This window comes from Vespula vulgaris, chromosome 7 (assembly GCF_905475345.1).
Source record: "Vespula vulgaris chromosome 7, iyVesVulg1.1, whole genome shotgun sequence".
Lineage (NCBI taxonomy): Eukaryota > Metazoa > Arthropoda > Insecta > Hymenoptera > Vespidae > Vespula > Vespula vulgaris.
In genome coordinates, this window is record NC_066592.1 from 697,428 (window position 1) to 724,531 (window position 27,104).

The 27,104-nt window shown below is 38.3% G+C and overlaps 4 protein-coding genes across 11 annotated transcripts in view; 2 read left to right on the top strand and 2 right to left on the bottom strand.

Moving 5' to 3' along the window:
* Positions 1-11,454, top strand: part of LOC127065056 (zinc finger protein chinmo) — a 44,676-nt gene extending 33,222 nt beyond the window's left edge. For all 8 annotated transcript variants that reach the window (XM_050996904.1, XM_050996910.1, XM_050996901.1 and 5 more), the window contains one exon: positions 6,370-11,454. In XM_050996904.1, coding sequence (XP_050852861.1) covers positions 6,370-6,602 — 233 coding nt within the window. In that variant the 3' untranslated portion in view covers positions 6,603-11,454. The remainder of the gene's footprint in view (positions 1-6,369) is intronic.
* Positions 11,455-18,582: 7,128 nt separating this feature from the next.
* LOC127065057 (neither inactivation nor afterpotential protein G) lies at positions 18,583-22,672 on the bottom strand. Its single transcript, XM_050996911.1, has 8 exons — positions 22,530-22,672; positions 22,004-22,206; positions 21,524-21,883; positions 21,292-21,462; positions 20,997-21,150; positions 20,601-20,906; positions 20,299-20,521; positions 18,583-20,191 (listed from the first exon to the last, which is right to left on the bottom strand). Exons 1-8 carry the CDS (start codon positions 22,648-22,650, stop codon positions 20,056-20,058), a joined length of 1,674 nt encoding a protein of 557 aa, XP_050852868.1. The 5' UTR covers positions 22,651-22,672; the 3' UTR covers positions 18,583-20,055.
* Positions 22,673-23,174: 502 nt separating this feature from the next.
* LOC127065060 (DNA polymerase delta subunit 2-like) lies at positions 23,175-25,185 on the bottom strand. Its single transcript, XM_050996917.1, has 6 exons — positions 24,730-25,185; positions 24,353-24,654; positions 24,063-24,276; positions 23,761-23,995; positions 23,391-23,683; positions 23,175-23,323 (listed from the first exon to the last, which is right to left on the bottom strand). The coding sequence occupies exons 1-6, from the start codon at positions 24,944-24,946 to the stop codon at positions 23,205-23,207; spliced, it is 1,380 nt and encodes a 459-aa protein (XP_050852874.1). The 5' UTR covers positions 24,947-25,185; the 3' UTR covers positions 23,175-23,204.
* A 105-nt stretch (positions 25,186-25,290) lies between these two features.
* LOC127065065 (probable ribosome biogenesis protein RLP24) lies at positions 25,291-26,178 on the top strand. Its single transcript, XM_050996927.1, has 2 exons — positions 25,291-25,445; positions 25,605-26,178. Exons 1-2 carry the CDS (start codon positions 25,365-25,367, stop codon positions 26,040-26,042), a joined length of 519 nt encoding a protein of 172 aa, XP_050852884.1. The 5' UTR covers positions 25,291-25,364; the 3' UTR covers positions 26,043-26,178.
* Positions 26,179-27,104: the final 926 nt, after the last annotated feature.

The following is a 27,104-nucleotide window of genomic DNA, read 5'->3' on the forward strand; positions in this document are numbered from 1 at the left end:
CGTCTGTTCTTTTATAGTATCTATAAATACGTATATATGCACGTATATACCTACGTACGTATACACGTGATAATTTCCTAACAACTTTTATTTCGCGCAACGACCAAATCGTCGAACCACCTAATCGCGTCTCTTTTGTAAGAATCGCAAATATATGTTTCCGTGTATATAAATGAATGTATCCTGCTCGTACGGTTACGCTAATACAAAGCGCAACAACGAAACGGAGGCGTTGAGGCTACCGACTTGGTGGTAATCGCATGTAATTGGGACGCGCGTTATGCGATTTGAGAATGACACTACTAAAAAGCACCGGCCGCGCTATTGCGTTCTATGTCATGGTCACTATATCATCCCGTATCCGTCGATGCGAACGGAGCATGTTCCCTCTGTTTTGAACGCTACAAAATGCAGCATACCTTACGCACGAGTAGATACGCTTTACGCCGGCCGGATATCCCAATCTATGCGTTGTATACCGTGTTCCGGCGTACTTGGCTGGAATAATAATTTATTAGCATTAAAATCTCAAAGTGTTCTCGCGCTGGATGATTATTTCATGAAAATTTGGACTATTCGCGATTGGAATAGCACGTCGCAAGGCCAAAAATATTCGGGCAGAACGAAAAGGTGGAGACGCGAGCGTACGAGTATTTTTTTTTTCTTTTTTTTTTTTCCTTTTTTTTTCTACGAAAGGAAACGCTTTGGAGGGAAAGAGGGAGAGAGAAGAGGGACATGGTCGGTCCCTCCGAGCTTTATTACCATACTCCTCGGCTCGACAAGTCGGAATAAAACAACGGAGAGGCGCGTTAGCCCGGCGCTACCCTCCCACGCACAATGCGTAACGCTATCTTCTCTGGAAATCCAGGAACCCCTCCTCTGCCTCTCATCCTGCTCTTTCCACCCCTTTCGGAACTTCCATCGTCCTACCCATCTCTATCCCTCCTTCTATTCTCTCTCTCTTTCTCTTCCTACTTTCGTATTTTCCTGCACAAAGGAGAAACGCGGCAACCACCACGGGAGTATGTCTCCCTTATCGAAATGCTGCATCGTGGGCGTACTCTCACACATTTATACCTAAGTGTTCATCTTCTTTCTCTCTCTCCATCTCTCTTTATCTTTCTCTTTCTCTCTTACTCATTGCGGAAGTTTCTGGACGCTCTCGAACGGTAGCGCCACCTGCATAAAGCACAGACACGTTTTTAGAATGCGGTGGGGATGAAAAAGCTCTTCTAATTTACTGCAAGAATAGAGATAATTCAATCTCTCTCTCTTTCTCTCTCTCTCTCTCTCTTGTGTTTTTCAATTTATTGCTATCGAATAAGTTCTATTAATACAGTGGGAATCATTGGACGTTGGACGTAGGCAAAATCGATTCGGATCATAATACTTGTGTATCGAGATCAGGAGACCTATACGTATCTACGTGCGAATAGAGTCATTTTGTTTTTCGTTGGGAACGTAAAGAAACGCGTATGATAAATAGTCGTTGATATATCGAAAATACGAATTCGTCGTGTGTAGTCCACGACGAAGGACGAAAGTTTCTCGTTGATTGGTCGATGGCGCGGGGTGCCCGAAAATGCTTAAACGCTCCTGCGGGTAGAGCACGCACCAATCAATAAACGAATGCGTGCGTGCACGGATGCGTGTGCGACTGTGTTCGTGCAACGGCCGACGCATTGGTGTAGGTGCACGTGCCGCCAAAAGTTCTTCGTGGACGACGACGACGCGCAAGGTTTGCGTGCTTCGACCGTCGCGTTTGCTTACGTAAGTGTGTACGTGTGTGCGTGCGCGTGCGTGTGCGCTTACGCTCATGCGTGTGCCTTGTGCGTGCGCGTTCGCTACATCGCGTGATTGTACGTGGAGACGTACTTACTTACGTAGATGCGCTCGTGTGCGTGACACTATGTTGAGAGTCGAATATACGTCGACGAGCCGTTCGGCGATCTCTCGTGGCTCCTCCCGTGCTTGAAAATTTTTCGAGAGCCTGTCGGGAAACCATCGTCTCGTGGGGTGGTCCATCCTTGGAAAAGAGACAAGAGCTCATAAACGTTCAGGAAAAATGATCTTTCGAAATATTCCTTTCGGAGTAACGAGATTTTCGCATTATTTTAAATAAGAAAGACGGCCAATCGTTTCTCCTTTTTGTCAATGCCAACAAAAGAACGAGTTGATTCTTTTCTTTTCTTTTCTTTTCTTTCCTTTTCTTTTCTTTTCTTTTCTTTTCTTCTCTTCTCTTCTTTTCTTACTCTTTTTCTTTCTTTTCGTTTCTTTTCTTTTCTTTTCTTTTCTTTCTTTTTTTTTTTTTTTTTTTTGAAGGATTTCACGAGAACTAGATATTACGAAAGATATAGTTTAGAGGAACGTTTAGAACGTTCGACGGAAAGCTCGAAATTTGCGCCCGCCTGAAAATTTCTCTTTGAAAGTGGAAATGGAATGTTGCGGTCGGGCCGACCATCGTACGAGTCACTCGTTAAACCGATTTGCTTGATCGTTGCTACACTGACAATTATATTCACTATTGCGAAATTCGTTGTAATCTCACGTATATCTACGTCGGCTTCGGAAAGGATTCTCAACGGACATCTTGAATCGTGGAGAAGTTTCGAAAGTGGACCGTTGTGCAGGTTATGGTTTCCCCTGATGGTCTCTCCTCCTTTGCTCGGTGAAAGAGGGTTGGCATCCCTTGCAGCCGCGAATCGACCAGGGCTCTTCTCCTCTCACTCCGTAGTACACTTGGAATAAGAGGGGGAGGGCCTAGGGCTCTCCCTTGATTTTGGGCTGCAACGCACACCCTGCCTGACATTGATTTTCCTCTCTCGTCCTTTGCCTCTTTTTCCTCTCTCTCTCTCTCTCTCTTTCTCGCTATCCATCTATCTCTCCCTCTTTCCTTCTCATTCTCCCTTAACTACGTTGTTTTCCATGTACCTGACGTCCTACCGAGAAAATATTTCGTGAATTTTAATTAATGTTGTTTTCGAGCGCGTATAGGCCGTCTAAAGAATTAGTGGAACTCTAAGTATCGCTCAGTAATTTCGTATATCCTTCGTACAATGAGTAAGAGGAATTTTCGTGGAAAATTGTTAGAGCCAAAAATAACGTGCAAAACATCGTGTTGAATCTTTAGTCGTATCAAAAGAGCATCACGGGAGGCTGTTTCTTAAATCGAACAGATTTACCACGGTATCCATAGTAACGCGGCTAACTCTTCTTTCGAGTAACTACCTCTCGCATCTCTTCCCTTTCGACTTTTTCTTATTTCTTATGATAGGCCGCCTGCTCGACGACCAATTTGGCGCCACCGAACAAAATGTGTCAAGGTCTCTAGATCCACGATCAGCCACTCGCGAGTCCCCTCTTTCTCTTCGCTCTTTTTCCTCTTCTTCGTCTTCTTCTTCTTTATCTCCTTCGTCTTTATCTCCTCCTCCTCCTCCTCCTCCTCCTCCTCTTCCTTCTTCTTCTTCTTTTATATATTTCGTTTCCTCGAGAAGAACACGCTCGCTGCGTTTGATCTAGGCTACTGTACTAGCTTCTACCATTTTGAGGAAATAGGTTGGAAATTTATTCCCTTTGGATGGTTATTTCGGATCGACGTTGGACAATAAATCTATGCTACTGATAACAATATAGCTCTTGTACTCTTCGTATTACCAAGATGCTCGGATAAGAATCGAAGAGCTCCATTGTAAGACGTTCGAATAGAATATCGTTAAGTTTCCACGATAATTGTACGAATTAATTGAGATACTCTTGTATACTTCTCTATCTCTTTGTAAAAATGTGAAAATGTAGTGGAATCTTTCTTTATACGTCGGCGCTTCGTCTTTACATTATTCTATCTATTCAGTTTGAAAAGGGAAAAAGGGTCAGATCGTCGTCATAGTTATAATCCAATTGGAGTGGGAGAGACCTTGGAAGTTGCTGCGTTTCGTAACTTAACCTTTCCATTTTCTCCCCTCTCGACGACTACTTCATCGTACCCAGACTCTCGGGCTTTCCTTCGATCCCTTCGGTCAAACACGCACGATTCCGCTGAGAGAGAACTGAAGAGCAAGAATTGCGAATGTGTTTTTCAACGCTTTCTTTTTTTTTCCCTTTTTATCGTATCCCCTATCGCCGATCCATAGATCGGTCTCGTATAATTTATAAGATTGTTCGAATAATTTGAAAGAACGAAAAACGACTCGAAATTCGAGGAAAATCGTTCGGTTCGAAATTACAAATCGATAATTATTCCTCGATCAAAGTTTTTCTATATTTGGGAAAAATTAAATAAATTTATGAGGATACTACGATAACGATCGATGGACGAGTGTCTCGAAATCGAGCGATTTCTAGGCAGAGCAGATGGCGGAGCCTTTCTCGGAAGCGATCATTTTCGTTTCCTGAGCCTTTCGGCACCGTTTCGCGTTTCTGCATGTTTCTCAGGGGCGTATCTACCCCGCAGCGCTATATCTGTCTCTCTTTTTCTCATCCCGTGAAAACGTACATACGAACACATATGAACGCACACATTCTCTATCTCTTTCTTTCTCGTGCCTTTGTCTCAGGCACAACTCTTTCTCTCTCTCTCTCTCTTTCTCTCTCTTCTCTGTTTCACGCGCTCGTCTTCACGGATCCCGCTCTTTGTTCCCCCGTTTGGATCCTTTGTGAATTTCATAGTCAGCTGCACGAAACCGAGGCCCGCCACCGCGGCCCCGTTTACTTTTTCTAGGATGCCCGGCTTCTATTTTTAGGTGCTATCCGCCGAAAAGCCAGAGAACGCGCGGTTCCGCGTGTAAGTACACGCGCTCGCATCGTACCAGCTACCACGTATGCGCTGATTTTTCTTCTGTTTCTTCTTTCGATTCAGTTTCTTATCGAGCGACAACCTGCACGTTTTAGTATTTTATTATTAATACGTGTGCGATCCATGGCAAATTCGTCGATCAAAAATATTCGATTTCATTATTTGATTTTCAGTTTATCATTTATAAAAAAGTTCGGAGAACGCGTTAACGTTTCGTCTACGGTTCTTAGCTATTTTTGGCTGCCATTCTCCATTTGCATTACGTGTTTGATAGCATCGAGATATCCGACCGGATTGAAATTTCGAAGGAATATACCATTTGCCTCTCTCTCTCTCCTCTTTTACGAGAGAAAGAAAGAGAGAGAGAGAGACGTACTATTTCTTATCGGCGATGTACTATAATAGTCTTGAGCGCAACCTGCCGTGTTCGCACGACGTATAATAAACGCGTACACGCACACGCCTCTCACGCCCACGATTATTTATGCGTTGCATGTGGTGGTCGTAACGACTTTCGAGGGCCCACGTTTTACAGCGTTCTAGCGTGCCAGCCAACCCTATACCTACTTCTGTTTTCTACGTTTCAGCTCTTTCTTCCGACTATAACGTAACGTTACTACTTTCGACACAGTAGATAATCCACTTCGACGCAGTAGGTAATCCGATATCCTCTATTCGCTTATTTTCTCGCGAGCGACGATTTTCTTGAATCGGTCCAAAAATCAAATCGTTCCAACAAATTATTCTTCTTGTTTTATTCTTATAAAAAGGACGAATTAGAATCGCGGTTGATCGGCTCGCGTTTGTCCTTTTTATACTTGTATTTGATTTCTTTTTCTTCGTCGTTTCTTTTTTCTTTCTTTTTTCTTACGTGAAGTAAGAATTTCGAACGAAGCAGGAAGAGTTAGAAACAGTCACGGTCGGTTTGCGGAACGTTAATTTCTAACGATCGGTTTCTCCGACAAAAGAAAGAACGCAAGAACGGAGGATGATCAGTGATCTCTTTCTCGTGAATGGCGAGGTTCGAAAAGAATGCGAGTTAATAGTCCTCGATATGGGGAAGCTAGTTGCTCATTGGATGGCCTTGCACGCGCCGACGATCTCTAGAAGGCATTGGCCCGATGCTCTACCGTGAACCGTTCCTTCGTCGTCGTTGACTTTGTTTTCTTCTTATTGAAGGGACTAATGGCAAAGCGTGCGCGCGCGACCATCGGACTAAAATATAGCCGGCGCGAAGTAAAAGGATGGAAGGTTGCGTAACTTGCATTTTCTACGCCAAGATTTGCCTCGATCCTCGTAACACAGCATGATCTTTTTAATTAAGTTCAATCCTACAAATTTCTTTCAGAGAATCACAGTAATCACAATCCAATTAATTCTCAAGTGGATTGTATCTAATTTAAACTTTATTGTACGAAGAGTTACATTCAAAATCGAGTATCGCTGGGTTTTTTCGATTTATATATATTCGTGTATACGCACACACACGCACACACACATATACACAAAAGTAATATTACATCATACATACGCATGCGACTTTTAAATATTTTTCCTTTTTGTTTTCTTTTCCACAGGTAAAAAACTAAAGTGTCCCTTTTGCGAGAGACTGTACGGCTATGAGACGAATCTGCGTGCCCATGTACGACAGCGTCATCAGGGCATCAGGGTACATTGCCCATACTGTTCGCGAACATTCACGAGAAACAACACCGTGCGACGGCACATAGCACGAGAGCACAAAGGCGAGTTGAGTCTAAAAGCTTTCCAAGAGACGAATCACTCGGCCTCCGATTCGGTGCCGCAGTAACAACGTTCTCCTCGACCTTCTTATCATCGTCGCCGTCATCATTGTTGTTGTCATCGTCGTCGTCGTCGTCGTCGTCGTCGTCGTCGGCGTCGTCGTGGTCGTCGGCTTCGGCGTCGTCGTCGTCGGCTTCGTCGTCGTCGTCGTAATAGTAGTCATTGTTTTCTTCGCGATTCCGTGACCCAGAATGCCGAAGAGGAAGAAATGAAAAAGAAAGAAATGTCGAAACCACCGAAACTTTTTTTTCGGCTACACGTTACACGAAGAAGCTAAAGACGATTGGGGAGCCGTTTAGTTCTCCATTTACCCTTCGACGTTCGACTCGAACACACCGTCCCTATTCCTCGATCGGTAAACTTAGTAAGACGATGTTCCACGGTGTTTATACAAAAACCTGTCCAGCTTCCAAGAGAAACGTTCTTCCGAAGAAGATGAGAAGGAACGAGTATCCACGGATCTGGCTTCGATCAATCTCATGGATTAATAAGTTGGATGAATTTTTTCAACGAACTGGCAATCTCTCAAAAACGTCGCCAATTTTCGAAGAAGAAAAAGGACGTCTTCGACATTTACGATCTTTTTCTTTTGCTTCGTTTCTTTGGTTATTTTTTTTTCTTTTCTTTTGTTTACACATTTTCCATTTAATAACGATTACAAAAAAAAAACTCAATGGCTGCGTCTTACGAGAGCAAACATCGTTCGAAGGCCGTTACGTCATCGTCGTCGTCGTCATCGTCGTTGTTATCTACCTGGGATCATCGTCCTACTACCACAACATCGAAGACCGAAGCGAAGGAACTTTAAGGTCAGGTTTAGGACTCGCAGTTTTCTGAAAGATTCCTAAGACGCACGGCGAGTTCTTTCTTTCTGAAAGAAAGAATTTCTTTTTTTTTTATTTTCGAGAAGAAACAAAGAGAGATATTATTTTTGTTTCTCTTCAAGTCGTTACGTTAAACGTCAAAGCGATCTTTCTTTTTGCAAGTAAAAAGAAAAAGATTTATTGAGAAACCATAATCGTTTTTGGTTTCCGTGCCTCTTGATGGATCTTTCCGAAAAATATACGTCGCGAACTCGAAGTGAAAAAAGCTGCCGTCGTATGAGAATACGATTATTAGAAAAAAGAGAGAAAGAGAGAGAAAGAGAGAGAGAGAGAATGCGAGTGTGAGAAAGAGGATGCGTGTGTGTGTACGAATGAGAAAACGTGAGTAAGGTAGAACGAAACGAGGATTGTATGCACGAGCAAGCAAGGAGGAAAGTTAGAAAAGGGAACGCCAGCGAATCACAAAACTAGTCAATGAAAGTGCAACGGTCGTCTAGGGACTAATTAACTATAACTATTAAATGAGAAAGCTAAGCGATAAAAGGAAATAGACGATGTAAGCAAAGAGCAAAAATAGTTAAACGAAGAATAACAACACACGTGATTAATACAAGAATGAAAATAGTAAATAAACGCGCGAATTAATAGTATAATAATAATATATCGAAGATAATGCAAAACTGAAATAGTCATAGGATTGAAAACACAAACTCAGGTAAACATACATTTATTAATATACATACATAGGTATATGTTGAACTAGACGAAACGTTTTCATAGTTGAAGCTGCCGAGTACAGATAATAGAGAAACAAGGAGAAAAAGATAGTAGAAGAAAGCCGTGGTTGTCCCTTTTTTCGGTCATTCGCGAACGATAAGTATATACGTATATACCGAAAGAAAGGATGATCGAGAAGGACCAAAAACGATCATCGGTCGCTACTACTTTTTTGATAGTTCAAACGTGTTACAAAGAGAAAGATGAGATAGTCGCTTCATCACCGATTTTTATTATTATTATCACTACTACCATAAAACTGTTAACTTTTTCAATGCAGATTTCTGGTACTATATTACTGTTGAAGAAAGTCGAGCCTAGGATCGATATTTACAGAGATAACCGTACACGCATACGCATATTTACAGAAACGGGTGATATAAAGAATAATATACATACGTCATACGCTAGTTACGTTCAGTCGTTCACGCGCGCAGTGCCAAAACAATACTAAAATAGCAGAAACCTTTTTACGCTGGAAACCCAACTCGAACGAGATGCATTTCGTTTTCACGCGTTTCCCTCTTTTACTTCTTCTTTTTTTTTTATTTGCTACAGAATACGAGACTTTATTATCTATTATTATTATTATTATTATTGATTATTATAGAGTATAGTTATTATTATTATCATTATTAATCACTATTATTACTATTATTATTATTATTATTTTTATTATTATTAGTTATTATTTTTATTATTACTATTACTATTACTATTATTATTATTATTATTATTATTATTATGATCACCATCATTATCGATCGACCACCACCATGACTATATCACCGTTTTATCATTATTAAAACATCCGACTATCCGTGGAGATTATGATATATATCGCGAGGAGAGGTGGTGGCGTATAACTGGATAACGAAATAATACTGAAAACACGATTTTTGTACAGCTGACAGTTTTATACGAAAAGTTTATGAGATTATTACGATTCTAGGACGAACCGTCGTACGATATAAACCGGAAAGCACGAGAACTTAGTTTCGTTCTTTCTATGGAATGGTTCGATCGGAGTAAGGAAAATAAAGCAATTTTCTCGTACAAAAATCGTCGTAAAAAATCACCGGGCACGTTTTTACTCGGGAAAAAAAATCGATTTATCGTTTTTTCCAATAAGAATATCGCCGATAAGAAAACCACCATTTTCTCATAGAAATAGTTAAACGTTTGTTGTTTCCTTATTCCGATTTCTTCTCTACTTCCTTAGAAAGACCGATCACGTCCGTGCGAAACAATCACTACCACTTTGTTATTTATTTACAATGTTTAAATGATGGACTTTTGTCCGAAGCAATAGAACCGCTAATCGAGAATATTAGAGAATAATAGAGAGAAATAGATACGGGAAACAGAAAATGAGCCAAACTGGATCGCGTTTATACTCTTAGATTAATGATAAGGTCTCGTGAAGGAAAAAAAAAAAGAAACAAAAACTGCACTTTAGCCCGGTTTTATAGATTGTGATCAATGCAATAGCTTATATTATCTATTAATATTTAGATACTCCTAGTCAGGATGGCATCACGATATTACTTGTTGCAGTATTTTACAAACTTTATACACAGATTTTTCTCTTTTTTACTCGACGAAAATGTCGTTTATTCTTTCTTATTTTTGTTACAGTGAGAAAGAGCATTATAAAGATTTATATTCACAACGATATGCCTACCATAAGTTTATCAGAGAGACAATAGACGATATAGAATTGTTTAGCGTTAAAACGACAGAACAAAGAAAATGAGAAACATAGGGAAGAAGGTACGTGAAATAGGATATACAAAAAAGCATATTATATATGCATATATATATATATATGCAGACACTTTGTTTTTTTTCTTCTTTTTTCTACTATTACTACTGATAATATTTAATATAATATTAATTATTATTCTTATAATTGTTTTCAATCGTCCGTAATAGTGAGCGAGCTACGTCGCCGCTCGCAAATTTTTGCCAAAAGTATGAAAATACTACCTCATCGTTTTTATAATGTGTGCACATTTTTACGCGTAAACGTAACAGGGAACACAATTTACAATAATTAACAAAACAAAAAAGAAGAATTCTGTACATTCCGTACAGTTACCTACTATTGCTACTACTATTACTACTACTATTATTATTACTACTACTACTACTATTATTACTATTACTACTACTATTACAAATATTACTATATTATAATCAGCGCGCCCTGTATACTGGGTGATACAAAAGCACGGATCTCGAAGCTCTTCAGGCTCGAATTTCGAATCGTTCTCGCGACTTGTCGCCGATAATAACGATAATAGTAATAGTGATATTACGGTTTTTTGTACAGCACTTTCTCCACTTACCCCTCAAACGAGTCCTTTTTAATCGATCTACGACATTGCAAAGCATTGATTTCTTTCTACGAGTGAACAATACTAGTCAAGCGTACAAACGGACCGATTTTTACGAGTATTTTTTTATCCTCTTAAAGCTTCTATCGATAGGACAAGGAAAGAGAAAGAGAGCGAGAGAGTACATAATTAAATATATACATACATATACATAGATACATATATATATATATATATATAAATATACATATATATTTTTCGATTAACGAAATTCGAAATTGCTGGAAGGGTTTCGAGATCCACGGCGCACGTGATATATATATATCTCTACGTATAATAGACCCGTTTTTTACAAAGCGTATAATACAACTATGTAACAATAGTAAGGAAGAAAGAAAGAAAGAAAGAAAGAAAGAAAAAATGAGAGCGACCATATATGTATGCGTCTACGCTTACGGCGAGTGCGCGTGTGAGTGAATGCGTGTGTGTGTTTTTATGAGTGTGCATATGTGTAAGCTTGAGAGAGCAAGAGAGCATGTAAATTTTTGAATGGACCAGAGAGAGAGGGAGAGAGAGAGAGAATATAGTAAGTGCACGTGATTTAGCGACGTTAGTAACGCGAGAGAGAAAAAACCATAGACACGCGAACGAATGATTCGCCGTATATAAAAACAAAAAAAAATCAAAAAAAAGAATGCGACACACTATACTATCCGCGTAATCGTATATTAAGCACGTCTGAAAATTCGTCATCTTTTTTATGCGATGTTATCTACGCGAAACCGAAAACAAATTGAAAATCCAAAAAAAAAAAAAGAAAATAGAAGGAAGGAAAAGATTAATCTTCCCTTTTTTCGTGCATTTAGAAAGAAAGAAAGAAAGAAAGAAAGAAAAAGAATAAAAAAAAAAAAAAAAAGAAGATGAAAGAAAAACGTACGGCAAGCAAGCAAGCGTGTTCGGGCGCATAAATTTTCAATCTCTGCTGTGGGTCGATCGAAGAAACGAAAAGGAAAATGAACTGGAAGGGAGACAAAAAAGAAAGAAAAAGAAAAAAAGAAGCTAAGAAAAAAGATGCAAAAATCAGGGCGCGAGTCGCCGAAATATTTGTTTGAAGGGTTGTACTGATTGTTTCGACCGAGGGAAAGAGGATGATGGGGTGATGATTATGATGGTCTCCGAAATTAGACGACTTAGATTTTAGGCGATAGAGGAAAAAAGGGGAGGGATCGGGAATAGATCCGTGTGGTGAGACAGAAAGGGGAGTTAAAAATTGTGTTACGTGTCGTTATATACGCGCATACACACGCGATGGTACGGGATTTAAAAAACTGAGACAGAGAGACAGAGAGAGAGAGAGGGGGGAAGAGAGAGAGAGAGAAAGAGAGAGATACCTACACATTTAATTATTAATGGAATGACGAAAGAAGAAAAAAAAAGTAAAATTGATGGTGAATACGCACGTACACACGACACACATACCGCGCACGTGTAAATAGTTACGGTCACATTTTGGCATGTTAAACGAATCTTTTACTTAATATAAATATTATATATATATATATAAATATAAATATAAATATATATATATATATATAAATATATATTGTTTTTGGCTACCTGCTAAGCAGATGCAAATGTACCTTTAAATGGTACGTAATGAATTTAGTGTTAAGTTTATTAGGAATCGATTCGGTCGCATTAAAGGACGATAAGATCGAGCGTCGAAAAAGTGATAGAACGTCAGAGGGATGGGATGGTTCAAGGGGGTGTGATGACGAATCGACTTAAGCTTCACGGTTTATCTGTTTCGTCATACGTACAAAAAATAAATGAGGTCATTAGAACGCGTACGTAATGATATTATACGTACGATTACCCGTACACATATATACAAACACGAATACACAGAGTGAAATAGGGAAATGGAACGATACACCGGAACACACACACAAGCGCACACACATGCATACGTACATATATACACACACGTAAATGACAGACGGAACGTCGATCGCGGGAATATTCCGAACAATCGGCGCACATGTACCTAGATAATCAACGTAGAATTATTATGGATTTAGAATTAGTCGGTATTTTGATGAAGATTAAGCAAATTATAGACGCGTATAATCTCGTGGCGAAAAAAAAAATGTTAAAATATATCTAGGAAGAATCCGGCACATCGAAGGTGGACACGGCTTTCTTTTTCTTCTTTCTTTTCTCTTTTCTCTTTTCTCACCTTCGCGTTTTGACCGACATTTACTTTTTTTTTTATTTCTTTTATTTCTTTTCATTCGTTTTCTCTCTTCTTTACATACAGATTTTCAACGAGGTTGAGTTCCGTGTCCCGTGAGTTTACTCAATCGGAGAGATCGTCAAATTTATTTCTTGAATTTCCCGCGTCGGCCATTGTTTTCTCCGTTTCGACGAGCACGTTTTGTCACGAGTATAAATGGAAGAGAAATTAATACACGTAGATATAGTTTTCTGTTTGGCGTTCGTGACAGACGTATATCTTCTTCGGAAGTGCAAAATTTCTGTGAACGAGCGAGCGCATCGACTCGAAGTCGAGCGGAGATTGAAACCTTCCTTTGGCGATTCATTGAAATTCGTTATATTGAGAAGGGAGAGATCGTGAGCGAAGAAAAACAAAGGAAAAAGAAGAAAAGAAAAAGAATCTAAAGAAAAGCGAACGATATTCGAAATTCATTTTTTCCCTCTATCACTCGATTTCGTGTCGATCGTTTATCGTGCAATTCTGGTGTAAATTTAAGGGAAAGAAAAAAAAAAAAGTACTGTATCCATGTATATATTATAGAGATACACGCGCGCGTACAGACGGACACGCTCATACACGGATACACGCGCGTTTCTACATCGACGCATGCACGTGCACACGCATAAACACACGAACACACATATTTAAAAGGACACACCGTGTTCCGTGCGACACACGCGTATTCGCGAATCGTCAGGTTTTTAGTTTTTCGGTGAAGAGTATGGAAAGATATATGAGGGACGGGGGGAGGGAAGAAAGAAAGAAAGAAAAAAAAAGTAGAAGGAAAAGGAAACAGAAGATCTAGGAAAAACCGAAAAACCGAAAAGAAGGGGATAGCTGACAACGGCTGCTCGTATTCGAAAGAAAACGCGTACGCGACTCAATTATCGTATTATCACGGCGTAGGATAAAATGTTGCATGTTGTTTCTATAATATGTGTTTTACGGATTGAAAATCCTTTTGCAAAGAAAAAGAAAAAAAAAAGAGAGAGAGGGAAGATGTCGTGTGTGACACAGAGAACTTTGGGTGGGAAGTTATAAAGCGAGACGAGGAGCTTACATTCGTGAGATCGATCGTTTTTGGAAGATGAAAAATGACGAGTACGGGGAGGTGTAGAGAGGGCTGGAGAGGAGAGAGGACTTTAGAACAAAAGGAATTTTGGGATCCACGATGTAAATGGTATATGTCCGTGACGGGTGAACCTTCTTCGTTTTATCCGGTATACTGCCTCGCGTGGCGGTTGTTAGGATTAGTTTCGGGATTAGAGACAAGAGAGAGAAAGTGATAGGGATATCGAGGAAGGGATGAAACGATCCCCCACGCGCGGTTTAGAATGGAATGAGTAAAGAAAAAAAGAAAAAAGAAAAAGAAAAGTAATCGATGTATCGTTGCTGCACCTACACCATCACGCACAAACAGAGTACATTGGCGGGTAAATAAAAATCTAAAAGCATAAAAAAAGAAAGAAAGAGAGAAAGAAAGAAAGAATAGATAATGGAAAAAAGGGAATACGAGAAACTCGCTGTGTACCGTTCTATCTATATTTTCTCTTTTGTTTCTCGTTTCTTGATTTTCGATATAGTATTCTAGATACTACATCGGCGATTAGATGATATAAATAAAAGATTAAGTAATTAAAAAAAGGGATTATATACATCGCTACGTGTAAAAGCGACGTTGATGCATATATGTGTAAATATATATGCATGATAATTCGAGAATGGTTAGGTCGAAAATGATCTAAGAAAGAGAAAGAGAGAGAGAGAGAGAAATATGGAAAATTAAAAAAACGAAGAATTACCGGTTAGAGAAGAGAAGGTAGAAGGAAGGAAGGAAGAAAGGGAGCAAAGAAAAGGGAAGAAGGAGAAAGGAAAGAGAGAAAAAAAGGAATATAAAATAAAAAAAAAAGAACGTGCGGTCGCAAGGTGGGGCTTCTTTTCCGATTTCGGGGGCGAGCGGTCGATTCTCGGCCGTGACTTATAGTACAAAGTTAACAAAAAAAAAAATAAAAAAAAAAAAGAAATAACGTTTAAGAGATAAAATTAACAATTGACAAAGGTAAAAAAGAAGAAGAAAGAAACATAATAATGGTACGAACATATTAATCGATGGACACGCAGATTGTGAAATTTTTCTAGGACTTAACTGTACACGCTGTAAATTTATTGGAACACGATGACGATCAATTTTATAGTGTAATTGTTGAAAGGTTGGAAGGAGGGCTGGATCTCGCGAGGATTGCTCTTCGATAAGAATATATATTTCGATGATCTCCACGTATACAAGTACAAGGAAAATAGAAATGAAAAAGGAAGAAAAAAGAAACGAGAGAAACAAAGAAAAAAAAACGGAAATGCAACTTGGAAACGCATATTCAATTTCATAAGAAAAGTTTGTCAAAAAGGGAGCACCACTGCCAGAGATCATCGTATATCTTTCGTCTTGTCGATCATCGCGTTTTTTTCTATCCCTGCTGTTCATCCCCGACGACAAAAGTATGATAATGGATCACAATATTTCATCGCACACTAGTACAAATGCTACCTCACACACGACATACAGGGTGCACGGAATATAAAGCTTATAAATCTCTATACGTAAGAGAGAATAGAAAGAAAGAAGAAGAGAAAAAATAAAGCCTACACGATATTTTACGATAGAACAAATACTTCCGAAATATCGAAGCGCGCTGACATTCTCTTCTTTTTTCGCGAATCGGCTGAAGAAAAAGAAAAAGAAAAAAAGGAAAAAAAAGAAGCTTTTAAAATTGGCGCCATCGTCTGAATTGTCAGAGGTAACAGAGCCGAAGAGAAAAAAAAGAAATAATAAAATAACAAAAAAAAAAGAGATAGAGCGCAAAGCAAAAAAAAAGAAGAAAGCTTTTCAATAAATAATCAGACAATTCGCGAAAGGGAAAAACGATCGTTGTTTTAATATCCTTCGTCGAGAAGAAGAACGACGAGGTCGATTCTTTTCGCGATCACGAGTCCCTCACTCAGGAATATGAAAACCAAGTACAAACTACAAAGTATAATAGTCGATAAGGTTTTAATAACATAAATCAATAATCAAGCGATGCAATAGTTCAAGCGTATAGTAGGCTTAAAAACAAAAAAAAAAAAGAAAAAAAAAAGAGAGAGAGAGAGAGAGAAAAAGGAGGATGCTGTCGATGTTCGTTCATTCACAATAATTACTTACTTGTTCGTCTTATTCGTACGAAACAAAAAGTGAAAACAAAAACGTCGTCGCCCGAATAAACTTCGAAACTTCGTCTCTTTTCTTTTTTCGTCGTCGACTATCGTCAAAGAGTTTACGACGATGAAAAAGATCGTAAAACTTGTATCGATCGAATGAAAAAAGGAAAAACGACGCACGCGAGGAACGATCTTCGAATCGTATTTTTTTGTTCGTCTTGATTTCATTTTTCGACGATCGATTCCCTCCCAAACGTGTGCGTTGTACGTTCGACTCTTTTCAAAATTCATGACAATCTTTTCTCATCCTAGCATCCTTTTACACTGCCGAACCGAGACGCTTTGCACGAGACGATTTTCCAAAAGAAAAAAAAATAAGAACCTTCCTTTTAGACGCGTCGAAAATCTCCTTATCCTCGCTTTTAGATTTAATTGCTTACATAAATCCTTAAGCTCGTTCCAAACGCACTTCTATTTTCTTTAAGATTTTTACTTAAAAAACGAACCTTTTCCTTTTTCGTTTCCTTTTTTATGTATTTATTTTTTTTTTCTTTTTGTAAAACTAACCACGTTTATTTTGATTTCGAGATATCACTGATTATTTTGAGTCCACCAAACAAGCGTGTTGTTCGATTTCTTTATTTTTTTTTTTTGATTTAATTTTCTTTTCTTTTTCTCTCTTTTTTTTCTTTTTCATCAAAGGATCGCGAAGATCGTGTTTTATTTTTTTCTCCCATTTGTCCCTCATCTCAAAACACAGACACTACCACACGCACAAGCGCGATTATACGCCAATTCATCGTTCGTACCTGCAAGGAGAATCACGTGGCGACCATCGGTACATAAATAGTACATATATACATAAAACCTGCATTTAAATAATGACATATAAAATAAGTATACGAAACCGCTTCTACCTCAACCTCGCCGCATTAAGCGGATGTATCGCAATACACGAGAAAACACACGTACCTACATACACATGAAAAGAAAGAAACAAAACTCATAAATCATTCATAATTTTCCAACAACTTTTCTTTCTTTGATAATCATAGAAAAAGAGCGAATAAAAGAGGAGTATTATTGTCATTTTTCTCATAGAGACACTAACTCTATAGAGTCTCTAATTGTAAGAACACACGTTACACGTATTAACAAATGAACACGCACGCACGCGTACACACACACACAAACACACACATCCATACACATACGCACATACATATGGACAAACATAAATATAATATATACGTAAATGTAGTATATAGCGAGTATATACATAATATATGTATAGGAAAGAATTATACTATCAGGATCCTCCCACACACGAAACACACGCAAAACCTCACTTTGTCCCTCCGTCGTCCATTCTCCTCCTCCTCCTCCTCCTCCTCCTGCTCCTCCTCCTCCTCCTCCTCCTCCTCCTCCTCCTCCTCCTCCTCTCCTCTATCATCGAATTCTATCCTTTTCTTCCCTTCCCTTTCCTTCCCAACCAGCAACTCCCCGAGTATATGTAAATATATCCGTTTATATTTATTTATTTATGTTTCTATGCGCTGGACGCGTCTATGTTACACGCAATTGCAAATTAATCGATTAACTATTTCCTATTGATATAAATGAAGAAAGGACGAAAGAAGAGTACACTCATTTTTTCAATATAAATATATTATATATATATATATATATAGATATATAGATATATAGAATATATATATCTAACGATAAGGACGTACTTGTTAGAATGTAAGAACATACAAAAATAGAGAGAAAGTGGGAGAGAGTGATCTGTTTGTGTGTGCGTGTGCGTGATAGCAAGAGTGAATGAACGAACGTATGAAAAAGAAGAAAAGGGAAAAGAATTGCCCCCGACATCGTGACGCGCAACGCGGCCCCGCAAATTGCGACCGAGCGTTAGAACCATTTATTGATAATAATGATAAATAATAATAATAATAATAATAACATTATTATTCTCTCCCCTCGATTAATATATTACGAGATAAGCAGAAACAAAGAATCAAAGAAGATACAAAAGAAATAAAAAATAATAAAAACGAAAAAAAAGAAAAGACAAGAAAAAATTAACGAAAAGAAGCCGATCGATGAGGAAATAAACCGACGATTTAAAGAAATGAGCGCGAATTTCAAATTTCCCGCCGACAACGGGGAGAGACGGAGAGAGAGAGAGAGCGAGAGAAAGAGAGAGAGAGAGAGAGAGAGAGTTTTCTTTCCACGTTCGACGTGTAAATAATCGCACTCACATATATGCAGGCACACGAATGACACACAAAAAGAGACACACATACGTCATACATACGTGATCGTTTCGAAGCGGCTTTTCGTTCTTACGAAATTTTGAATGAAAATAGATAGATACTACGTATAGTCGATTTTCGTGAAACGTTCGAAAAGACCGTTTCGAGACGACGATAAGAATAAAAGTTAAAATGTGAGAAGATATAGAAAAAAGGCGAGTCTATTCCGTATAGGATATCGCTTTAATCAAATCGATGTTCTTCGAATAATCAATATCGAGGAGAATTATATGTCGATTATTTCGATTTCAATGTAATTTTCTTCCGGATTCAAAATGGCCGGAATATCTCGGTGCGTTATTATTTCTAATTTTTTCTCTTCTTCTTCTTCTTCTTCTTCTTTTTTTATCTTTCTTCTTCCGTTTTTGATTTCCTTCCTACTTCGCGTGTATAGAACGCGAAAGAGAAAAAGAGAGGGAGAAAGAAAAAGAGTAGGAGAAAAAGAGAGAGAGAGAGAGAGAGGAAGGAAGGGAGAGAAAGAGAGAGAAAGAGAGAGGGAGATAGACATATACGTACTCATAGGTCGATAAAACGATATGATAGTCTTTTTCTCTCTCTTTCTCTTTTTCTTTTCTTCGAAAAAGAGCCGAAGGAGAAGCGTCGGATGTGTTTTGTCCGGGGATACGTGGTTACCAATTTTGTTTTTAAGTTGAAAGATTAAGTTTACGTTACGATTATTGAAAATGAGAGATCACGTGGGATTTGGGTTGTGGGGTGGATCGGGGTGCTTTGGAAAGGGAAGGATAAAAGGGATATATCGACGTCACGTTTTCATTGGCGAAAAAGCTACGATCGTGACCGCCTGATAATTCTTTCAAAGGATTTCCGTACACGCGAACATCTTCGTAGAGGGGTTGAGAAAAAGGGGGGCTCGGAGACAAAGAGTCGTACGAAAGTCTCGACTGTGTTCTTCGAAAATGTCAGGGCAACGAGCTTCGCGTTATTATTACAGATATTTTATTTATACGAGAGACAGAGCGGGTGTAACTTCTACATCCGTTGTGCGCATGTAAGCGTGAAAGAAAGTGAGACAAAGCGAAAGAGTAAATTTAACAGGATGCAATTGCGCTTTATTACGTAGTAAAAGAAAGAAGGTAAAATTTGCGTTGGCGTGGGAAAAGTTTGAGCGTTTCGGAAAGAATTAGTATGAGTGAGCGAGAGAGAGAGAAAGAGAGAGGGGAGGGGGAGAGAGGAACAAAGGTAAAAAATGTACGTCGAAGCTCTGCCATTGTCAAACACCTTGCGAAAGAGAACACTAGGGTGAAAGATAAAAGGAAGCTTTCTTACTTCAAACGCGAAGAAACGCGAAGTATCACGATCGTTTTCTTTTCCTTTTCTTTTTTACCCCCGAGCCATCCCACCCGCATTCCTGAAAGAAAGAGTGAGAGAGACAGAGAGAGAGAGAGAGAGAGAGAGAGAGAGAGAGAGGGAGAGAAAGCGGAAAGGTGGTAGAGGTTCGTGTTTCGTCGTTGAGTGTAACTCATCAATCCTTTTTGTTTGTATAAAATTAATCGAAATTTAATTAGACTATTAATAACTGTTCGATTACTGTAAAACAAGAAAAAAAAAACTTTACCATTAATTATAAATTACAAAAAACATGAAAGTCAAGAGAGCGAGCTTATTTCGATCGATCCCATGTTATTCCTTTTTTTTCTAGCCCCTCGAGGAGATCCTTTTTAAACAGAGAGCACCTTTGGAGATTTTCGATGAACCATCGAAAAAATTTTTAATTGCTTGTTCTTTCAGTGATTACGTCAAAGGCACGTTCCGCCATCGCTATCAAGACGGAATTCGGTGTACCGGAAATTGGCGAAGGCAATATACTGGCGTCCATTATTCGCAAACCAATTACTCCTCTTACTCTGAAGAAAAAGAAGAAACGAAAGAAAAATATCCTTCGTAGCATTTCGTATTGCAATTTTCTTTTCCTTGGTATTCTTTTTAGACACGAACACGTTCTCCGCCTCACCTTAATTTTTCATCGACCACCGAGTTATCGTCTGTGCCCATTCTACAAGTACCACAGGGATGATGACTGGTAACTCCACCGATTCTCATAACGCATTCGGAATAATCCTGATCCCTGTAATCTTGTCTGAAGTGTCGACATTCCTCGAAATCGGGAAAATGAACGCGAGCACCGAACTCGCGAAACTTTCGCGAATTTAAAGTCTCCACTGCCAAATTGATCGCTGCGAACATCGTCTCGTATTTTATAATACATCGGTATAATCGATATAATCTTTTTTCTTCGGTATATTCACTGCGTACCCTCGTGAGTGCAATGAACGTCGTAGTCGTTTTGAAGATAAGCCGGATCGATTTTCGGTTGATCGAAAATGCTTCGTGATTTCAAGGTAACGTTTCCACGACTCTTCGGTCGAAGACAAGTGGCGAGATAGAGGAAACCTTCGTGGGCAGTATCGTTGTAAGCAGGAAAGAGCGACCTGAAAGTCTCGGTTTGATAATTAGCAATGTCCTTCAAGAATTTTTCATCGGTGGAAGCCATCCCGAAGAGAATGATACCGCTATTGTTAACGCGTGCAGTAGCCAAAACACGATTCGAGGAAAGAGATCCTTATTTTGTAAAAATAAAACAAAATACAAAAGGATTATTCCGTTAGCGGAGAAAAAAGAAAGATCTGATTAAAAGTATATTTTAATTACCGGTTCCAAAGAGAAGGTATTTGGCTACTTCCTGAATCGATTGCATCTTTTTTAAAGTCAGACTAACCGGTGCTTTGAGATTTACGTATACTGGAACATTCATATGATCGAAAAGATTCTTCCCGACTTCTGGGAGATCGCTCACCGTTCGTATCTATAAAAATTCATCATTTATACGGAAGCTAATGTAGATCTGTCTTATTATATCGAGAAAATACCACGCGATGCGATTTTGCGCGACCTTGCGATTCGTTCGCGTTAGAAATTTCATACGTATTAACGATTGAAATAATACCTGATATTTGTTGAGATCTTTTCTCGGTCCTATACCAGAGAGTAAAAGTAATTGGACGGTATTGACGGTACCGGCGCAAAGAATAATTTCTTTTCTCGCGTTGATTTTTCCTCGCGAAGCATTGTTATAGAGAACGGTTACGCCGACCGCTCTGGTGCCGTTGAATGATATCTGAGAAAGAAGAAAAGGATTTACAACGAAAAACTTTGGCGAATTATTCCATCGGATTTACCTTGGTAACCAGAGTATTCATCAGAACGTGAAGATTGTTGCGATTGAAAGAATTCTGTAAGTACGCGTGATAGGTACTCCATCGATTTCCTCTTTTGGCGGTATAGCTGCCCTTTTGAAAGATAGCGTCGTTAGATCCGATCGAAATTTCGGCCTCCATGAAGGCCGCAACTAATGGATCATCCGATGAAAAGGTAGTCACGCTCATCGTTTCCGTAACTTTTTTAAAATACGGTATCAAATCACCGTAGGACCATCCCTTAGGCCACGTTTCGTAATCCTCGGATCTCCCAAAAGAGTGAACGAGATAATTCATTTGACCACTGCCACCTAATCCTTTACCTCTTGGCCACGATTGTTGCTAAATAATTATTATATCGTAAAATATCAGGAGTTCGATATATTTAAATTTAATTTTGAAGTCAATCAGAACGAATCGTTTTCTATAAAATTTATATAAATTTCATTAGAGACTGGTTACGTGACTCCAGAGTCCCAACGATGAGAACTTCTGCGTCTCCGTTTTATAAGCCCAATCTAAGCTGCTTCCTTGCATCAACGGGGCCATCAACGGCATCACCGACATCCAATTGAAATAACCACCCGCTTCCACGAGCAGCACCGTGGTATTTGATAAATCCGATAGACGCGATGCTATCACGCAACCAGTCGTACCAGCGCCAACTTTGCAAATCAAAAAATTTAACTAATAGCGAGGACGATAGGAGTTTGAGCGAGGATCTCGAATCGTTTACGACGATTTAGACGATCAACATTTTTTTCTTTCTTTTCTTTTTTTGTACGACATTATTTCTACGCAAGCAATGTCAACAATCAGCATGGCGAGATGCGTCATTCTACCACCTGATGCCACTTTTGATACAACCTCGTTTTTCGTCGACGCAACGAAACGTCAATTAGCGAGAATATTTTTTTTCTGATGTTAAATCGAATAATCCAAAAATTGTTCCGCGTTAAAAAGATATAATAAAATTGCACGTACTCACCGACTATATAATCATAATAGCTATTTGGATTTTCGATGATACCGATTGGTTTACCAAATTGATAATGATAAAATAACGATGACATCAGTACTACGAAAGATATCAAAATATAAGTCCACATGTTTTTAACGTAAAAGAATAAATTAGACGCGTATATCACATTAGAAACAAACGACCGATATTATCGGACTGCAAGACCTACGAACAAAGTGGAGCTAGAAGAGCAGCGTGCTATAATTGACAGATTTAATTAGCGTCGTGTAATCGATATATGTGATTGTACGTTTCTCGTATAATATACAAGTGCATTGATACATTTCCTGTTGAATCGAGAATAACGATAACATTTTTTTATAATATAGATAATAACGAGGAAAAATGTATGCGTATAAATACATGCGTTTCCAAATCCAATTACGAATTACCGACGTTTCTACGAAATTCGTCAATTAATTACCGACTATATCTACGGAGTAAATGGTCAACGATTTACCGACATATCTATAGGCAGAGTTTCAATCACGTTGAACAATCTTTTAAACGTTTTTTTTTACTGTGACATTCTTTAAAAATATATAAATTTATCGATACATATAATTCTTATCATAAATCGTAGATGATTTGTGGTAAACAAAAAAAAAAAAAAAAGAAAGGAGAAATATATAACAATCTTATTCATTCTATTCCAAAATGAATCAGCTCTGTATCAAGACTTTCCAGGTCTACTAAAACAGCAGTATGAGATGATGAGAATTGTGGAATAGAGATCAGCCTGATCACTTGGTTCTGCTCGCCTGTAAATAAAAGGATAATCGATCGTTTTGGTTTTGAATAAAGATATAAAAAAAAAAAAATGGATACCTTTCCACAATTTCGTTTCGTATTTATCGGCATTCCCTGTGAAATATATGTCAGGACAATGTTTCATTATAAATAAATCTTTTTTATAAAATGGATAGGCTGGTAATGTGTCTGGTGCAGTTGGACACATGTGTCTCCAAATAATAGTTTTTTCTAGCCATTCTATTGGAGATATATCTTTAGAACCAGCAGCTTTCTTTATATCTTCGAGAGGTTGACCACTTGATCCCATTATCATACGTTTGTCAATTTGACTGATCCAAGGATTAGAACCACCTTGAAAACTTCCAAGTCTGAAGAAAATAGATTTGATCAAGTTTCGAAACGCACACATGATTTTCTTTATAATTTAATGCTAATTAAATAATACTTGGATGATTTAGGTAACAAACAAGGATGGAGCGGTCTTTGCGGCAACATTCTATTGGTAGGATCGTATTGGCCTGGTAATAAAGTTACACAGCAGCATTTTGCAATATCAGAAAGAAAATCATCCAATTTTTGCGTTGCACTGACAGTGTCTTTTGCATGTATACTCTCTTCTACTTTTAACTCTGACATGTTTTTATGTATATATTCCTTTTCATTGTTGCTAATAGCATTGCCTGAAAAAATAACGCGTTAATGATGTAATTTTTTATTTATTGTAATAGAAAAAGTATTACGTATTACCTGCTATGATAAGCCGTACGACAGAAGCTTCCTCCTTCTGAGCTTTTACATTACCAGCCATTCCACAGATCCATTCACGAAATAATTCCATCGCCAAGTCGTCCGAATTTTGAATAAAATTTAATCCAGATATTAGGACGATCTTTCCATTTGAATTTGAACTTGAACTTACTATAGTTTTAGGCACACAACCAGGGAAACACCAGTCTTTTACCTAAATAAAATATTATATGAAAGAATTCTGTATAATAATGAAGTATAATATTACTTTTATAAGCGTTTGAACTTACTTGAAACGTACCATCCTTCTCTTCGCTTCCTAATACCGCACAAACTACGCCAGTGACAATACTCTCAAGGTCAACTAATTTACCAACTAATTTAATACGTAGCATTTCATCTTCTAAGAATACCTGATCCTTTTCAGAACAATAATCAGATCTTGAAGCTGGTAACGACAATTGATGTTCTTCGCTAAGCTCCTGTAAAATTGATGGTTTCCATTGCTGATGTTTGTATAACGTCCCAATTATAACGCAGGTTTCTCCCTCAAAATCCTCTAAATCTGCTAATTTTAAGAGTCGAACATCGTCTAACACGCAAAATAAAATATTAATTTTAAGATACAAGAGTATTAAAATCGATTAAAATATCACCGATATCTTACTCCATTTTGCCTGAACTCTTGATGTCAAAACTTCTCCAAGTTCTGCAAGTCTAGCTGCATAAATATGTGCAAACTGTTTCGAGTAATCGCTTATCTCTTGTACCAAGGTAGAAGACAAATCTTTGTATACGACAGATTTCCTTTCAAGAACATCCACACTTTCGTTTTCCTCATTTTTAATTACATTTTTATCATTGTTCGACGTCGTATGAACCATTTTCAATGAACATAAGAATAAGATATAGATTTTTCGATAATTCACTGTCAACTAACGTTCGCTCTTCTGGTATGCGATTTTCCTTCTTTCCCGCCATTACTATATCGTCCATAACTTTTTTTAAAGGAAAACCGGAAGAGTTTAAGTTGAAACTCGTAATGATACAAGCATAATTTAATTTTATCAAAATATCAAATACTAGTGTTTCCTTTAGATGTATGCAATATAGACAGTTCAATCAATGTCTTTGTTTTCTATTCAAATGCCTTTCCAAAAAATCTTTTATCTCGAGTTAAACCGTATCGAATTTATCTTTCGATAAGCGTTGAGTTAGTTCGTCGATGAAATACTAGGTGGTTTTGCGACGGAATAAATTACGCGTCCATGTGCAATTCTTCGTTTACTGTCACTCTACAGAATGCGTATCGAGACGTGCTATTTTTGTTCGTCTCGGATTTATCCAGGACACGGAATTCAATTCGTCAGGAACGATTGTAAGGTAAGTAACACATGAAATTGTTATTTGAGTTCTTTGTGAAAAGTTTCGAGTCGAATAGCGATCAGTTGGCTTCGATAAACTTTTAAGGTTACGTCACGTGTTTCTATATTGATATCGTAAATGATATTTTAACAACTTTATAACTGTTGTAATCCATAGATTTTTAGATTTTGTCGATCGAAATGTCACGCGGCATTCAAAAAGAAAAAGAATCCGAGAAAGGTTAAATGGACCAAAGCGTATAGAAAAACCGTCGGCAAGGAATTGGCAATAGATCCGTCATTCGAATTTGAGAAGAGGAGAAATATCCCAATGAAATACAACAGAGAATTATGGACAAAGACCGTAGAAGCTATCAAGAAAGTCGAAAACATTAAGCAGAGGAGACAGAACCTACACATTATGCAGCGTTTGCGTAAAGGTCGTACGCTGGAACAAGAAAGGGATATTAAGGAAGTCCAGCGTGATCTGTCCTTAATAAGGTCACCAGCTGCTGGACTTAAAGAAAGAAAGAAATTGGAAGAGACGGCGGAAGAGGACGAAGAGATGTACGAGTCTAACGACGAAACGGAGGCACAACTTTTAGAAGAAAATTAATTATTTTTGGGTTAATGAAATTTCAATTCGAAGAACTTTGTAACGAACTGCACCGATTGATATTTAACTGTAAGACTTGTATATAAACCGAAGGATAAATTAGAATTAAGTGTCTTTAACGACACATGTATTGATATATATTATTTTTTTGCGACGCAAAACTTCTCTTTAGTTTAAGTTCGTAGTTATTTAAGTAATCGCGAATTAATACTTCATTGCTTCTTTATGCCAACCGGCTTTCCTAGATGTTTCACTCACACTCACATAGATGGAAGCACTAATGCGATACATGCAATGCAATTTAATTAAACGAAGAAACTGGATTACGGATAGTACACTTAATCTTCTAATTATTATGCTCGAAGCTATTTTCAATAATATTTTCCATTATAATCTACACGATACTGTGGTGGTTGACACAATCTAGAAACATCAGAGATACAGAGAATGCATTCCACGCGTATAATCTTATCAAATGGAATCTTAGTGTAATTACCAGCCTCGGGATTAAGTTATGAAACGATTTAAAGTGCGAACATTTCTTGTTTAAAATGCAATCTTCGAGAGAACCAGTTGTGTCGACTTGGAAAGCATTTAAAACGTAATCGAAGCGACAAAGTGGTAGAGCTTTTGAACGAAGTCGCTTTTATAAGAACGTAAGGCATACATTGGCAGCGGCGGAGGCGAAGAAGAGGAGCTTTGGGAAGTGGTCACAGTGCTGCGAGGTGTGACCGAACGTCGATGACACTGCAAACACTCGCCCGGTGTTTCCAGCAATTATCAGACAAAACGAGGAACTCTGTTTGCTTGCGGTACGAAATGTGTTACAACAACACGGTACGGCAAAGGAAAGAGACCAATAGCAGAGAAAGAGGAAGGTTCGTCAACGGGCCGCCATTCGAAAGGATTTTCAAGGGCGTGAGCTTGCAGATCTTGTCTAGTCCGTCGAACGAACCGACGGGCCAATATCGGACGAAGAATCAGCCTTTGATTTTTGCCGACGTCCTTGTTTGCTCGAACTTCGGCTTGTCTCGCGAGTCCAAATTTCCCTGCTGATGGACT